Source organism: Dermacentor variabilis, chromosome 10 (genome assembly GCF_050947875.1).
Source record: "Dermacentor variabilis isolate Ectoservices chromosome 10, ASM5094787v1, whole genome shotgun sequence".
NCBI classification, from domain to species: domain Eukaryota; kingdom Metazoa; phylum Arthropoda; class Arachnida; order Ixodida; family Ixodidae; genus Dermacentor; species Dermacentor variabilis.
In genome coordinates, this window is record NC_134577.1 from 45,889,688 (window position 1) to 45,907,350 (window position 17,663).

The 17,663-nt window shown below is 52.0% G+C and overlaps 1 protein-coding gene across 1 annotated transcript; it reads right to left on the bottom strand.

Annotated features, from left to right (window-relative positions):
- Nucleotides 1-9,024: 9,024 nt before the first annotated feature.
- Nucleotides 9,025-14,703, bottom strand: LOC142559223 (uncharacterized). The gene is made up of 2 exons (XM_075670851.1): nucleotides 12,642-14,703; nucleotides 9,025-12,513 (listed from the first exon to the last, which is right to left on the bottom strand). The coding sequence occupies exons 1-2, from the start codon at nucleotides 14,701-14,703 to the stop codon at nucleotides 9,026-9,028; spliced, it is 5,550 nt and encodes a 1,849-aa protein (XP_075526966.1). The 3' UTR covers nucleotide 9,025.
- Between the last annotated feature and the right edge of the window lie 2,960 nt (nucleotides 14,704-17,663).

The following is a 17,663-nucleotide window of genomic DNA, read 5'->3' on the forward strand; positions in this document are numbered from 1 at the left end:
TGCTCGGCGACTTACATTGCGCTTTCTCGTGTTTGTACGACAGCGCGCGCGGGCTGTATGGACGGGCGTCTCGATCGGTAACATTTCTGCAGTAGGAAACTGCAAACAGTTTCAGCACAGGCGTATGATTAGGTATAGCGTGTTTGTCAAAAAACATCCTGACAGTACTGTGTGACATCTTGAATCCGCAAGTTGTGTTGGGAAGGTAGGGTTTGAACCACTTTGGACTTCCGTCGTTCTTTAATACCGATGCAATACGGACACCTTCGATCGCGATCAAGACCAATCAGGATCAAATTTTTTCCATCGCGATCAAGAATGGTTGCCGCTGAGTGGTCCAACAATCCAGGTCGAGTTTGTTGAGCTCACTCAGCACGACGGTGCAGACGAGAGCTACACAAATCGCGATCGACTGGAATCGGATGGCGCACAATCGCGGTCAAAAGTGCCCGTGCAAAAAAACCCGACCCGGGTTTCGTCATGTGTTTCGGGACCTCAGGGACGTCACAGTCATTGTGCCGCGCGACGCGATGTTTGTGTAAAAGGCTCTCTCTGTGCTTGTGAGGCAGTTTTACACGTGTTTTCTCACGCTTCTTTTTTTTTTTTTTGTAGTCTTTGACGAATCTTCTGCCTCTTTCTTCGTTTCTGTTATTAATAATGGTGGTCGCTTAACATGACGCCATAGCTGCACCTGGACAAGGCTGTCTCTGCTGCTATAGCCCAACGCTGGCGACCAGCTGACGCTACGAACCCCAGCGTCGCGTCCCCTTTGTTCATCATCATCATCATCATCAGCCTGGTTACGCCCACTGCAGGGCAAAGGCCTCTCCCATACTTCTCCAACAACCCCGGTCATGTACTAATTGTGGCCATGCCGTCCCTGCAAACTTCTTAATCTCATCCGCCCACCTAACTTTCTGCCGCCCCCTGCTACGCTTCCCTTCCCTTGGGATCCAGTCCGTAACCCTTAATGACCATCGGTTATCTTCCCTCCTCATTACATGTCCTGCCCATGCCCATTTCTTTTTCTTGATTTCAACTAAGATGTCATTAACTCGCGTTTGTTCCCTCACCCAATCTGCTCTTTTCTTATCCCTTAACGTTACACCTATCATTCTTCTTTCCATAGCTCGTTGTGTCGTCCTCAATTTGAGTAGAACCCTTTTAGTAAGCCTCCAGGTTTCTGCCCCGTAGGTGAGTACCGGTAAGACACAGCTATTATATACTTTTCTCTTGAGGGATAATGGCAACCTGCTGTTCATGATTTCGGAATGCCTGCCAAACGCACCCCAGCCCATTCTTATTCTTCTGATTATTTCCGTCTCATGATCCGGATCCGCCGTCACTACCTGCCCTAAGTAGATGTATTCCCTTACGACTTCCAGTGCCTCGCTGCCTATTGTAAATTGCTGTTCTCTCCCGAGACTGTTAAGCATTACTTTAGTTTTCTGCATATTAATTTTTAGACCCACTCTTCTGCTTTGCCTCTCCAGGTCAGTGAGCATGCATTGCAATTGGTCCCCTGAGTTACTAAGCAAGGCAATATCATCAGCGAATCGCAAGTTACTAAGGTATTCTCCATTAACTTTTATCCCCAATTCTTCCCAATCCAGGTCTCTGAATACCTCCTGTAAACACGCTGTGAATAGCATTGGAGATATCGTATCTCCCTGCCTGACGCCTTTCTTTATAGGGATTTTGTTGCTTGCTTTATGGAGGACTACGGTGGCTGTGGAGCCGCTATAGATATCTTCCAGTATTTTTACATATGGCTCATCTACACCCTGATTCCGTAATGCCTCCATGACTGCTGAGGTTTCGACTGAATCAAACGCTTTCTCGTAATCAATGAAAGCTATATATAAGGGTTGGTTATATTCTGCACATTTCTCTATCACTTGATTGATAGTGTGAATATGGTCTATTGTTGAGTAGCCTTTACGGAATCCTGCCTGGTCCTTTGGTTGACAGAAGTCTAAGGTGTTCCTGATTCTATTTGCAATTACCTTAGTAAATACTTTGTAGGCAACGGACAGTAAGCTGATCGGTCTATAATTTTTCAAGTCTTTGGCGTCCCCTTTCTTATGGATTAGGATTATGTTAGCGTTCTTCCAAGATTCCGGTACGCTCGAGGTCATGAGGCATTGCGTATACAGGGTGGCCAGTTTCTCTAGAACAATCTGTCCACCATCCTTCAACAAATCTGCTGTTACCTGATCCTCCCCAGCTGCCTTCCCCCTTTGCATATCTCCTAAGGCTTTCTTTACTTCTTCCGGCATTACCTTCGGGATTTCGAATTCCTCTAGACTATTTTCTCTTCCATTATCGTCGTGGATGCCACTGGTACTGTATAAATCTCTATAGAACTCCTCAGCCACTTGAACTATCTCATCCATATTAGTAATGATATTGCCGGCTTTGTCTCTTAGCGCATACATCTCATTCTTGCCAATTCCTAGTTTCTTCTTCACTGTCTTTAGGCTTCCTCCGTTCCTGAGAGCATGTTCAATTCTATCCATATTATACTTCCTTATGTCAGCTGTCTTACGCTTGTTGATTAACTTCGAAAGTTCTGCAAGTTCCATTCTAGCTGTAGGGTTAGATGCTTTCATACATTGGCGTTTCTTGATCAGATCTTTCGTCTCCTGCGATAGCTTACTGGTTTCCTGTCTAACGGAGTTACCACCGACTTCTATTGCGCACTCCTTAATGGTTCCCATGAGATAGTCGTTCATTGCTTCAACACTAAGGTCCTCTTCCTGAGTTAAAGCCGAATACCTGTTCTGTAGCTTGATCCGGAATTACTCTAGTTTCCCTCTTACCGCTAACTCATTGATTGGCTTCTTGTGTACCAGTTTCTTCCGTTCCCTCCTCAAGTCTAGGCTAATTCGAGTTCTTACCATCCTATGGTCACTGCAGCGTACCTTGCCGAGTACGTCTACATCTTGTATGATGCCAGGGTTCGCGCAGAGTATGAAGTCGATTTCATTTCTAGTCTCACCATTCGGGCTCCTCCACGTCCACTTTCGACTAACCCGCTTGCGGAAAAAGGTGTTCATTATCCGCATATTATTCTGTTCCGCAAACTCTACTAATAACTCTCCCCTGCTATTCCTAGTGCCTATGCCATATTCACCCACTGCCTTGTCTCCAGCCTGCTTCTTGCCTACCTTGGCATTAAAGTCGCCCATTAGTATAGTGTATTTAGTTTTCACTCTGCCCATCGCCGATTCCACGTCTTCATAGAAGCTTTCGACTTCCTGGTCATCATGACTCGATGTAGGGGCGTAGACCTGTACAATCTTCATTTTGTACCTCTTATTAAGTTTCACAACAAGACCTGCCACCCTCTCGTTAATGCTATAGAATTCCTGTATGTTACCAGCTATATTCTTATTAACCAGGAATCCGACTCCTAGTTCTCTTCTCTCCGCTAAGCCCCGGTAGCACAGGACGTGCCCGCTATTTAGCACTGTATATGCTTCTTTTGGCCTCCTAACTTCACTGAGCCCTATTATATCCCATTTACTGCCCTCTAATTCCTCCAATAGCACTGCTAGACTCGCCTCACTAGATAACGTTCTAGCGTTAAACGTTGCCAGGTTCATATTCCAATGGCGGCCTGTCCGGAGCCAGTGATTCTTAGCACCCTCTGCTGCGTCGCAGGTCTGACCGCCGCCGTGGTCAGTTGCTTCGCAGCTGCTGGGGACTGAGGGCCGGGGTTTGATTGTTGTGTTCATAGGAGGTTGTGGCCAAGTACTGCACCAGGGTGGCCAATCCTGCTCTGGTGAGGGAGTGCGTTACCGGTTCTGGTCACCGGGATCAGGCCACACTCCAGGCCTGTTTGTGCAATTTTATCAACACGCGGATTTTTTTTTTTTTAATCCGGTGGAAAATTGCCGGCACCGGGATTCGAACCACGGACCTCTTGCACGCGAGGCGGGTGTTCTACCTCTACGCCACCGCTGCGACTTCCAGTTGCAGGCCCTGGACCCCAGTTGCAGGCCAGAGTTCCCTCAACTAAGTGCACGACACAGATAAAAAATTTGGCTGGCGAAAGCGAACAAGCGCGACTTTGTCTCAACAGCAGAAGTGCACGTTTGTCTCCCCTCTCACTTTATCTCTCTTTCCCTCTGTTTTCCCCCCTCCATGCCTGCCCGGAAATATGTAGAATTTCAGGGTAGAAACTCACTGCGAGTGAAAACAGTTCCTCATGCCGTTTCAACAGCATTTAACAAGATTCGGGCTTACTATCATTGATAGTCAGTCCGACACACCCAGCAGATCTCTCACGGCAGGATGTTTAGCCTCCTGTCAACATCCACGTACAGCACGCACAAAAATGAGGTTTAGCTAATTTGTTGCAGCTTCACTATTTATCGAACCACACTTAAGTTTCACCGACGCTAATTTTGCTTCTTGGAATGAGCTGTTTGAAACATATTCAAGTACTGTGCACATTTCGACGATCGCAGTTTCAGCATTTGTTTCCGAGCAACGCTTTGTGACTCACTTCATGAAGCCCCACCTGCTTGACATATTTCCAGCATGTTGTATGAAGTATATGCTCTATTATGCGTTTTTAGGCCTCGAAATGTCCCGGGCAGACGATTTACAAAAGAAATGTGATAATTTGCCACGACACCATATCATTAAAACTCGCACTTCTTACTTCGCCCACATGACAATCATTGTATGCTTTTGATATTTAAACAGGAGAAAACTGACTACGTGCTTGAAGCAACCAACATTTTACTCTGCCAATTGCATTATGAGCAACTTAAACTAATTAAATAAAACGAAGAAGCTCAGCAAGGGCGACTGTGTGACCAAAGGTTGTGAACTGTAACATGGTTGGGCCGTTTCTACGTCGAGCAACTCTAACGAAGTAATTATGCCTCGTAAAGAGCATATTTGACGTACAGCGGATGTCTTGGGAAGCTCCAGAGCTTCCTATCATGGTACATATTCAAACAGCATAAACAGAATGTCTTAAGCATGACACCATGAACAGCTAAGTGCCTGGTCAATGTGTTAACGTAACTTAGACTTCATCAAAGGGGCTCATTTGGAGGCGACAGCAGCCACCGCCTTCCGTAGAAGCGGTGATTACCGCGAAAGCCACTTTACCCGAACCTCACCCTGACAAGCTGAACTAATTGACGAAAGGGGCCAACAGCGTCGACATAGGATTACCAAATTGCTACACGCTTGCGCCATATGCGGGGGCGAAGGTGCAACATGGGAGGCCTAGTCCGGCGGAACGGTGAGACGTCGTGGGAAGGATATTACAACCGATTCGACGATTGTGGTTGGCCGAGATATAGTCATCGGATTCCCTAGTCGAGTCTCCTAGGGAAGACGACAGTTTTAAAAGCGGAGACTTTTGTTGCAGAGAGATGTGCTGAGGTGTCCAATGACGTGAACACAGACGTTTAATGTCCTCCTCCGTGCAGTGGGCTTCCGTACCTGGAGCCAGTGTCAATATTGTAAAATAAACCATTCTTCCTTCATTCGTACTACCGTACGAACCCGTCAATGTGCCGGGTGGATTCGTGGCCCACACGCTACCTCGAGCCGCAAAAAGAGCGATGAAACGACGACGAGCGCCAAGCCCCGCTGAAGAGGGAAAGAAATATTATTAATCCTATTTTCATTACACTTCTAAATTTTAGTTCTTTAGTCCCATGCTCCACTGTTCAAATCTAGTTTTGCTTTAATTCTAACCATACGGAAAACCACCTGCTTCTTGACCAATCCCCCATAGTTGGGTATGCGCCAGTGTTTGGGAGACGAGGCGAGAATTCGCTCTATAACAACACGAACGATTCTACGATTGTGGTTGGCCGCGATATAGTCATCGGATTCCCTAGTCGAGTCTCCCAGGGAAGACGACAATTTTAAAAGCGGAGACTTTTGTTGCAGAGAGGTGTGCTGAGGTGTCCTGACGTGAACATAGACGTTTAATGTCCTCCTCCGTGCAGCACGCACACACACACACACACACACACACACACACACACACACACACACACACACACATAAACGCGCGCGCGCGTGTTTCACACGGCCGTGTGAAACGCGTCCTGCCCACTCCGAAGGTATCAGACGTCTGCATCGATTAATTTTATGCGAAGCACCGTTGTTCCTGTCGCCTGTAACCGCGTCAGACCAAAACGTGCGGTCGCTGCTCCGCGGTGCTGTTCTGCATGCTGTCAAACTACGCCCTCTTGGCGTTTTTAGCTACTCAGGCAGGACGTTTGCATCAGTGTGCATGGGCGAGGTGGCTCGTTCGAAATTATGGCAGAATTTGATTGTCGTGAAGACGGCCGACCGCATCTGCCACCGCTAATTTCTAACCAATTAGAGCAAATAAAGTTTTTCCTCCTCCTCCTCAGGAAATAATTGTATTTACACGCTCATTCTCTCTCCTGAACGTGCGCTTCAGCGACTTCCGAGAGATGGAACGTCCTTGGAAGAGGCGAACATTCTGCTGCGTTGGTGCAAAATATTTATAAATGGCTTCAAGGGGCAGCACATGCGTGAGCGACTTTTTCTTAAGTATAATATGAAGAGGGGTTCTTGAGCGGCACGCTGCGGTGGCCCAGTCATTTCGTACATAATTCATAGCTTTCATATTTTCTTTTTTTTGTTTTGTCTAGGTGTTCCATTTCCCCTAGCTCTACGTACATCGGCCGACTGCCTGAAGCGTTAAAACACGTCTCATAGATCGCCATACGTGCCGCATCGACGCAAGAGCGTCGAGTAAGTAACGCCAACACGCTTTATTGTAGCTATCAAGCAGTTCTTGACAGCTAAGCGGAAAGGCGCTACTCCTACATTGCGCACAGAAACACCGTTCACTCTAAAAACTCGCAGACTGTTTCAGATGCCTCGTGTCGCTTCAAACAACGAATACAAAAGCGCCCATTTATACTTATTTCTTTCACACATCTAAACATATAATTTTACCACTAGGTAACGTCAAACGCAACGGCAGCGGCTGTTCTCCGCACATGTGCGATGCGAAGTGTTCTGATGTATATGGCGGCGCTTTGGTAAAGGAGTCGCGTTTCTATGCGGAAGAAACATGGTCTTCTTCTAGACACAAATTGAAACCACGGTAAATAAAGTATAGCTAAAGTTCCAATTATAGCCCGACAGATGGGCAGCTGTTCCGTTATTGGACAGGCAAAGGACTGCAAGGAACGCATGACGTCCAGATGCTGGAAGTTGCGCATCCTTCGCATCGCCTGCTACGCCTCTATTGGGTCGCCCGCGCACACGGCAAGCCAGGCCTACGCGCCTACGTGCCGTTCACGGGCCAATTCCGACTGCGACGAACTTCCCACACTCGGCGTTCCTTCGGATGTCGACGAAACACTTCGCACAATTCGCCGCCGGGAGAAGCCACCATGCGGTCTCGGCCGGCGCGACAGCCGAAGGCCTCCGCGAACTTCCTCGTGTGTCTCAGCGGCACGTTAACCAGCTGCTCTGCTGGAAGCCTGTTCCAGTGGAGCTTCTCGTCAGCCAGGGCGCAGTTGTCAAGGGCGAAGTAAATGAAGAACAGCTGGTCCCCCGACAGATGCGGTAGGAAACTGAACCGCAGGTCCAGGTGCCAAACCCGCCGCAGGCTGAGCAGCTCGTCTAACGCCTCCGTCGCCAGCAGGAGCGCCGCCGTCCGCTCCAGGAAGACGCCACCCAGCTGACCTTCGACGAAACCGGGCCTGCGTAAGCGAGCGGGGAGGCTCCTCTGGACGTCCTTGGTGAAGCACGCCACCAGGTCGGCCCGGCGCCTGCGTGACTCGTCCGTGAGGAAGACAGCCGTCTCGGGCTCGTACGGGTTCTCGTCGAGCAGCTGCATGAAACCCGGGAACAGGCGGACGGCGAGGCGCGACAGGTGGAACACGAACACGGAGTTGTTGATCGGCACAGAAAAGTCGAACAGTGCCGCTGGGACGTGGATCGTGCGAAAGGCGCGCTCGAACTTCGCGACATCGGAGAGGTCGGAGTGAGTGGCCGCAAGTCGATGCCGAAGCATCGATCTGTTGACGAGGAGTCCTTCGAACACTTGTTCCTGCTGCCGCTTTTTGATGTTCAGAAAGAACAGAATCGGGTTCTCTCTGTTCAAGTTTCCGGTAGGCGCGCACTGGCGCTTCTCGCCCGCCGGCGGACCGAATCTCGTGACGACGCGCGTCTTGAGCCGATACCGGACCAGCAACGAGGAGAGTTCGCTCATCCAAATTAAGTCCGCTACGTGCCTCAGAAACAAGCCCTCGAGCTGGAAAAGCCATTCACGCCACGCGACGTCCACGTTGGCGTACAGCCGCCACTCCTGATACAACTTGGCGAAGCAGTCCGGCAGCGTCTCTTCCACGAGGCGCGCGCACCGCAGCGCTACATTATAGTCTCTGTCGGGCTTATTGAGGGAGAGGGGATGTGGGACTAGCGGCCGATCAAGGACTTGGTATATATTGGTGGCAAGTGGCGCGACGCGAAAGTACGCGAGGAATCCCATGTAGTTGAGCGCATCGAGCGGCGGCACTGCGTTCAGCTTCTCTTCCAAGCCCAGAAGGTAGCGCGGCGAGCGCAGCAGCACTTTCTCGGAGCGGCTCACTCGGCTGCGCACGTTGGCTAGCAGGACACGGAGGAACTGACCCAGTCCTTGACCGAGCTGTCCGGCCTGTCGCACGACAATGTCGTCGCCGGCGGCGCCATAGGTCGGATGTACAAAGGAGGCGAGCGCGGAGTGGACTCTAAATAGGCTCTCGTTCAGGCTGGGCATGATTCTGCCGCGATGCAAGCGGATAATCTTCTAGAGGATTCCGGTTAGAAAACCCTGCACAATTCCATCGTCGATGTTGGCTTCCTGCAGCAGTAGCGGTGGCTGATAGAGCTCTACTAGCGTAGTGTTCGGATCGTCCGGGTTGACACCCACGCTGGCACCGAGAATGGTCGCCAGGCCCAAGTCTCGCACCAATTCGGCGGCGAAGCGCCAGACGGCTGAGGCGCCGCCAGGAACAGGTTAAGTGCGCGGCCAGTCATGTATCGTCCAGCCTTCGAACACTGCTTTCATGGTACTCTTCAAAATATCGTCCTTGGTCGCCCTCCAGTTCACGCAGTCAACGTAGAGTTTCTGCGCCACGTGTAAGTCGCTGCGGCTCAAGTTATTGATATCAGATATAAACCCGCCCAGCAGCCTATCCTCATGCAGCGTTTCCTGGGAGACAAAAGAGCCATACCGCGGCACCTTGTCCGAGTAGTACTGTTTCCAGCGGGCGCAGACGTGCTCGTAAAAGTTATCGCACGGATTCGTTTCACTTGCAAGCGAACGGAATATGTGGTGTGCCTGCATACTGCAATCTGGCGACGAGCAGTAGTAGACTCCACGTCTCGGCGGTACAGGTGTCGGCGGATGTGCAGGTGACGGCGTAGCTGTCGCCGTGCTCGGCAGTTTCCCGTCAGTCCAGCGCGTGGGCGCGGTGCTCACTGGCGACGTGTCGATTATCACGCTGTACGCAGTGGTATCCGGCGACGTGTGGCGCGGCTTGAAGGCAAATATGTAGTAATAAAGCAAGCCAACGCAGAGTGCGATCACGGCGGTGAAGGCAATCAAGGCGAACATGCAACAATAGAAGGCGGACCCCTTCGTCGGGCTGGAGTAGCCCACGGCCAGGTGACGCCGGCTCCTCTTCTTCCGCCTGCGCGAACGAGACTTGCCTCGCCTTCGGCGGCCGCCTCGGTCACGTCTTCGGCGACGCCTGCGCGAATTCTTCCTGTGCCGTCGCCGCCGCTTGCCGCGCTTCTTGCCGCGAAAAGAAGACTTGCTGCTTCGGCTTCGGAGCTTCTTCCGGCCTCTCCTCGCCGCGCTACTGGAGCGCGACTTCGAGCGCCTGCTGTCTAACCGCGTGCGACGCCTGCGCTCGTTTTTTCGTTCGCGATGCTTTCCCGATCCTTCCCAGTCTTCGGACGGCGGGGACTCGGAACCAGAGCGCGTTGCAGCCTCATCGTGTCTGCGAATGCATCTCACGAAGGCGCCTTGTCGACACTCGAACGCTTCGACTATCGCCGGCTTGCTGACCTGCGCAAGGTCAGGTCGCGGCAAAGTACCGCGAGTCCCCGGACGCGGTCCGATAACGAAATGGAAGTCGCGGCGCCCTATTCCACTTACGCCCTCTTCAGCAGCAGCTTGCACGTTATCGGCCTTTTCTTCCGTGGTTGCTCGCTCCTCGGCGCTGGTCAAACTAGCCTGGGCTGTTGAACTCGAAGGGCTTCTGGCTATGTCTCCACCATCACCACGTGCCTTCTTAGTGCGACGTCCGTGGCTCTTACGACTCTTGTGGCTATTTAGTTCGCCCTTAACCTCAATGGAAGCCGCCTTTTGGTCAGCAGTTTCTTTTGCTGTCGATCGCTCCAGTGGACTAGCTTGACCCTTCGGGCCGGTAGGGGCCAGCAGCTTCCTTGGGCCTGCGTCATCAGGCGATCGTTCCTTGTCCCTTTTCCGTTTCGAAGAACTTCCTTTCCCACGGCTCCCACTTTTGCGTTTCGATTGCTTTTTCCGGCCTCCACGCTGCGGGGACGCCTCATTGTCTTTACCCTTGTGCTTCGTAGGCTTGCGCTTGGCTTCCTTTGAACGGCGCCCCCCTTTGGAATGTCCCGCGGAACCTTTCGATTGGCCTCGTGTTTTTTTGGCTGCGGGACGGCTGGGAGACTCCTCTCTGCCAGCGTCCTTCTCTCCGTCGTCTAAGCGGTCGGCCCGTTTTTCCTCTGGCTTCTCCGAGGCTTTTCGATGTGGCGCAGGTTCGCCCTTTACACCGACCACGGGAGTAACCATGGAGCTGGACGGCAACGCTTGGAGCATGTCCTTAGCGGACGTTGCATTCTCGAGACACGGGGTGTCTTCCGCTGGAGACAGTAGCCATAGCGTCTCTGTTCCTATCCTCATCGTGCTCCAACTAAGCGGACGGTTCACTTCCCTGGGACGCCACTGGAACAGGAAAGGGGCCGACTCCCTGGCTTCAGGGAGCTTTTGTTGGGCGCCTTTCTTGCCTAACTTCTTCCTCCCATGCTTGCTTCGTTTAGTTTTTCTTCCTTTAGAACTTGAGCGCTTCTTGCTCTTTTTTCTGCCGAGACTCTGATCACCCACTCCTTCTTCGGGACTCCTGTCAACATCCTCCTTAGCTTGATCGCTTCCCACCTCGGTGCGTAGAACGTCCACAGCGGGCTTTGGCGGTGACTCAGGCAAGCGCGGCTTGTTGTTAAAGAAAGGGAGGCATTCGGAAAGGTCGGATCCTCTCTGTTTCGATATCGGATTCTTATCTCCTTCTGGTGTTTCCTCTCGCTTGACGTCGGAGCGCTTCGACTCTAATGTGGACGGCATTTGTTTTCTTGGCTGCTTGCGAGCCATTTTGGAGCCTTTTGATTGTCTTTTAGATTTGCGTCGGCTTGAACGTGCACCTGACCCGTTTTCGCCCGCGGGAGCCGATTTCGGTTCGGGAGAGTCCGAGAGCGTTTTGGTGATCTCTGGGGGGCCCTTCGACGGCCTTCGAGCATCGCCTGCCTGCTTTCTGCCGGACAGTCTCCGCTCATTCGAAGCCAACGTGCTGCGAGTAATGGGGGTCAAGTTGACGGCGAAGTTGAAGTCTCGGCAGCTCGCTCCGCCCTTCCCTACCGCAGGAGCCACCAGACAAGTTTGAGTTTCCACGCACCTCGTTGACGCTTCGTCACTTTCTTTTCGCGAACGTTTCTCGTGCTTGTGATGTCCGTGTCCATGGTGCTTTTGGCCATGTTTGTGCTTTTGTTTGTGTACGTGGCCGTTTGATTTACCTTTAGCTTTGCCTTGTTTGGCCTTACGGATCTTGCCTTTGCTCTCGGCTTTTCGAGGTTTTCCATCACCCACCATGTCTCTCCCCTTTTGTTTACGACGATTCTCTTTGTCCTCGGGCACCATCTCGGGCGATTGCGCGTCCTCTTGCTTTGCTCCTTCAGGAGAGCCGGGCTCTGGCGTAGGGACCAGTGGCCCCGTCTTGCCATCTCCATTAGCGTCATCTTGCATTTTTCGCGAAGCTTGCTTCTCCGACAAAATCTCGCGCCGGCGGTTGGACCGGCCGTCATCAGCTCCCGGAGCAGACACATGGCCAGGACCTCCCTGCGGTGTGCCGTCCGGTCCCTTCCGCCCCGAGTCGTTATGAGCGCCAACATGGCTTCCTTGCGTACTCCGGCGGCGCTCCTGCGCCAATGCACAAGGCTGCAACGACGACGCAGCCGTACGCGGTTCAACTGCGGTTGCTTCGGCACTGGTGAGAGGCTGTAGTTGACGTTCCCGGGCGACAGCATCGACTTCTTTGCCGTCAGCGGCTGTGCTGCGTTCGTATGAGTTTAGCGGCAACAAAGCTCTTTCAAGAGGCAGAGCCACGAGAGCTGCCTCTTCGAGAACCTCTAACGCCTGCTCCAGATCCCCATACGATACTAAAGGCTGCTCCCTCTCCTTGTTCTCCGAAGTTTCTTTTCCGCCTCACGAGAACTTTCGTCGCGTGACTTGCGGGCCCTTGATTGCTGCTTCTTGGATTTCGTGGGCCGTTCCTTTATTGACGCTCTCCTACTTCCCAGTGCCGTTTTACTTCCGGTAGTGCGTCCCACACCTTGCACGATTGCCGACTCTTCCCGCTTCACCCCAGTGGCGTCCGATTCTGCACTACGTTCGCCTTTGCTGCGCCGCCGCTTCTTTCGTTTGCCCTCAGATGAACTGCTTTCCGTACTGTCTTTCTTGCCACCTCTCTGCGCCTCTCCAACTTCAGGCAGTTGCGCCGTACGCGAGGAGCGCCTCTCTTCAGCCCTCGTCTCCTTGTCTGGCATCGTCGGAGGACTCAGGAAAGCTGAACTTTTCGCATACGTCTCTTCAGTGCCGCCCAGGAGCGCATCGGGCCCAACGCGCTCGCTGCTCATTGGCGCAGCAGAACCTTCTTTCCCTAACGCTGCAGCGAGCCGCTGAGATGTATCTTTGCTGGACAGACGCCGCGCGAGCGGTATGATCTGACCCTTAGATTTCTTGCGCAGGATAGGCTCCCCAGATTCTTTCGGCGCTACCTTTCCCTTGGTTTTCGGTTCAGACTTCTCAGTGTCCTCAATAATGGCCTTCTCAAAGACGTCACTCGCTGACGCAGACTTCTTACGTTCATTCTTCCGTCTGCCGTTCGCGTTGCCTTCGGATGGTCGTCTTCCTTTTGTTCGAGAAGATATTTTCGTTACTTCGGTAGCCACCTCGGGTACCTGTGCAGAGCGTTTGTCAGGCTCTCCCTTCCCTCTTCTGGGTGGCTGCTGCTGTTTGTCCGCAGGGTACGGCAGCTCAGAGGGCAGTTCTACCACCTCGGGAAACTCTGCAGAACTTTCTTCCGGCTCTGCATTACCTCTTCCCGGCAGCCGATTTTGTTTGCCCACATGGTACGGCACTTTAGCGGGGAACTCTACCACCTCGGGTGGTTTTGTATGGCTTTCCTCAGGCTCTGTCTTGCCTGTCCTCCGCGGCTGTTGTTGTTTGTCCATGTGTCTGTGCACCAGCGGTCCTTTCGCCCGAGTTCGCCTCCTGACGTTGACAATTTGTGTGAAGGATATGGAAGGAGCTGCCAGACCTCCGTAGCGATCCTGATAAGGAGATTGGACCCTGCTATAGCCATGTCGACCTGCGGCTTCGGTTTCATCGTTGGCGATCAACTCGACGTTGAGAGTGGCTTCAATGTCGTCACTCCACTTCGGCCGCGTAGCTTGGCCAGAACGGGGAGCTGGCTCCGGCTGTTCTGTCCCAGCACCCTTGTGAAAAAACCTGCCGAAGGCGGTACTTATGCTGGTCGAGATGTTCTGCAATAGCGACGTCCTGCGCTGGTGCTGAATACTGGTGTCCACCGTAAGCGACACTTCCGAGCTGGCGCCGCTGTGACGCGCGGGCGTTTCCGTATCCCCGTTTGTCGGACTTGGACTGCCCCGGAAACCGGTGCTTAAGCCGACGCTTTTATCCTCACGCTTTTCGCGCATCTGAACGCCGCTTCTGGGTACAGGTCGCCTACCGCGTCTCTCGGCGGCGACTTGTGGACGCCCTGGAGCTCTGCTTGCTGGTACGGGCGCTGGTGCGGCTGCGTTCGGCGACGCTTCTTCTGCTTCTCCCCTCGGTGGCGAGCCTTGCCGGTCCTCCGCGATAGCACCTGTCAGCAGAGGCACCGTGGACTTGTCGCCTTCGACGGCGTCTCGCGCGGGCGCAGCGACGTACATAGAGTCGCCCATGTCCTTCCGAAACCAACCTTCGGGACGCTGACGTGGTACCGCGCGTTTCTTCGGCGATCCCGTGGCTGCCGAAGGCTGCTGGGGCCCACAGGCGCTCTCGCGACGTTTCCGGGGCTTCGGTAGCGGCTGTCGGCGGCTGGTGGCCAGCGCTGCGACTTGCAAGGGCCGCCTCGGTGCTGGGACGAGCGCAGTCCTCTCCGATACATCGATGGGCGGCAGAGCCGCCGGAAACAGCGTTTCGTCGTCTTCGCTGCGGCGCCGCGTCACCATTCTCCGAGAACGAGCTGGGGGGTCCTCGACTCGTCTCGGCGGGGGTGTGGGCTTCAGCGATCTCTTGCGACTGGTCGGGAGCGGCGCTGGACCGGCAACGCAGCGGGGAAGGACGGGCGGACGACTGCTTCGAGGTGTGCTGTACTCGCGTCCTTCCATGATCCGGACTGAACGAGGGGACCGACTCAATTAATGTATGCCGCAGCAGGACTCGAATCGACACGCGCGACTTCTTCTTCGCGTCTTCGCGTGGCGAGTGGGCGTGAACATTTCGGTAACGTTGATATTGATTCCTTAAGACGTCACGATGATAATCTCCAGAGTCCGTCACATGCCCACAACAGAGAATTAGCCAAGATGCGGACGGTACAATAAAGATAAGCATAAATAAATAAATAAATGGCGCATGTGATGCAGCGCGATATACACAAGAATAAAGGAACGCTAAAGAGAAAATTAAGTGGAGCTGTATTGGCAACTTCTTCTTTTGCAATGCCAAAAAAAAAAAGAAGAAATGCCACTCTTACGGAGAGAAAGGCCTAGACTAGCCACAAAAGATGAAAAACAAGAGACATGTGGCGACTCCGCCTTGCGCTCCAGCAGGAGCAACCATAACCTAAGGAATTTTGACGGCATCTATTCTGCCCTTAAGTAATTTCTTATCGGTTAAAGCTGGACTGCATTGTATCTCAGTACAGCCAAAAAACGGAACTTGGCAAGCGTCAAGGACGTTTACTGAGCCACAACGACTCGTTTACTTTGAAAACTGCGACGTCGCGATGACGCAGAGGTGCGCAGCTTTCGGCACGAAATTCAAGAAAGAGAACGCTGGCTCTCACATTATCTCCCAATAACCGAAGCATTACCATGAAAATAACAGAAATAGCTTTGAAATAATACCTTATCATACACTCTAAATTGATGGGCTATTTTACGGTCAATGCCCGCACTACGGCGATTATTGTAGCAATGTAGCTACACGCCATATTGCCAGCCCTGAAACACGTCGTGCATGAGGCATGTAGGTATGCAGCTAGCGAGGCTACGCTCTCACACTTCCTTAAGGTGCAGCGCTCAACCAGCCTGAACTATCTCGCAAATGACGCGAATTGAAATCGAAATCCAGTCCAGTTCTTCCCTCGTGTACGCGTCTGCGTGTCTCAGTGGCAGTGGCGTAGCAACAGGGGGGGCCGGGGGGCCGTGGGCCCCAGGTGCAAGGGGCCAGTGAGGGGGGGGGGGGGGGGATGTCAGATACGTCTGAAGACACCCCTCTTTCCGCCGGCTACTTCCGGGGAGGGGGGTGACAGAAGACCTATGGGCCCCGGGTGCCAGACGACCTAGCTACGCCACTGCTCAGTGGCTTTCTTTTTATTAACAAATACGTATCAACTCGCCCGGCAAGACATTGCATTTTGGCTTGAACACAAGCGCGGTTGTGCTCAACTCCAATTACGCATGGTTACGCGTTGCTGTATAATTGTTTCGGATACACCACCATCTGATCTAATCTAATCTAATCGAGCGCATTGCGAAGCGGGGTAACACTGCTTTCGAGACTTGCATTATTTAAAGAACAATTGACACAGAGCGAAAGTTCCCACCCGAGCGTGTAATGAACCAATGTGCATTTTGAAAAGTTCAAGTGTGTCAAGAAAAAGTGTTTTCTGCTGTTCCCACGTTTTTTCAACCACACACAGTTGTGAACTGATACACATCTTGAAAATGTTTCTTCTAAAAATTTTATCGCGGAACTACAAATGCAACCGAATCCTGCGCGCATTCCGCGGCTTATGCTAAGGACGCACTCTAAATTGCCCCTAGCAATATGGCTGCCGTTGCTTCAATCGCTCCCAGGGGCGGATTTAAAGCCTCCTGGTTCTCGGCAAAAAAAAATAACACTCGAGCACAATAATTAAGCACAGCAAACGATCGTCGAAATCTGGTCGACAGGTAGTGAAATAACTACTTGCTTTGGGAATATGAGGTGTCCAAAGCAAGGCGACCATGACGTGCTTCCGGCTCCTGTCAACACTTGTAGCGATCTTCAGCGCTTCGAGGGCGCAAAAGCCAAAGCTTAGGTATCAGCTGCTGCTACACGGCGTCTATGACGTATTTTTTGCTTCGGTAATCGTTCGTGCAGCCAGTGAAAGCATAGCCTTCGAGATCTGTCACGCTGATGAGCTTGAGGTGACGAGTTTCATTCAGGCCGCGGCGACTGCACTTCCATTGGAAATTATGCAAAAACGATCATGTACTTAGGCTTAGGTACATGCTATGGAAACCCCAGGCGGTCAAAATTATAATTTGGAGCCTCTAGTACGAATTACCTCATGATTACATCATGGCTCTGGCACGTTAACTTCAAAAATTTAATATGTCTCAGTGACAGGTTGGGCAGGGGGTTGGTGGCTCACAATCGACCTTTTCGCAACTATGGAGCTTGATTATGCAGGCTCCATGTTGCATAATTAGTGGCTTCCAGTGGGCAATTCATATTCTGAAAGTTTTCCATAAGCCTGTTTTTAAATATAACTGAACTCGTCTATGCCCTTTATTTTAATAATGCCAGTTGTTCAGCGTGAAAAAATGCGCAATTTTCATGCCGCAGTCAATTTGCCCAAACACTAAAATCAGCATAATGATTATCTTAAGTTGCAAGAATAACCAATATTTACGACGAGACCTGGTGAGGGGCCCTTTAAGAACGCAGAAATTGATCAGAGGAGAGATCTTTAGGAATGTTCGATATTTGGGCGTGCTTGTTTCAAACTTTCTATGTGACTCCCGAGATTATGGAAGAAGGAAATTGAAGGTCGTTACATCAGTTTTTGTGAAGCCGGATGCCAACTTCCAGGTAACTTGTCCTGCTCCATGGCTGTGGTCTATTATCTATAGTGAACCTAGTCGTGCCACCTTGGTGTATACCCTCTAGTTTGCATAAGCACAGCGAGTGTGCCTGGCGGCCATTTTAACAAACATGAGCCCATACACACACAGCTCGAGCACACGACTGCAGTCATTCTCATCACATCATCATCCCTCAATGGCCATTACAGGATGCATGGAAACCTCCCCCAGACTTCATCGTTTGCCCGTTATTTTCCGATATTGACACGCTA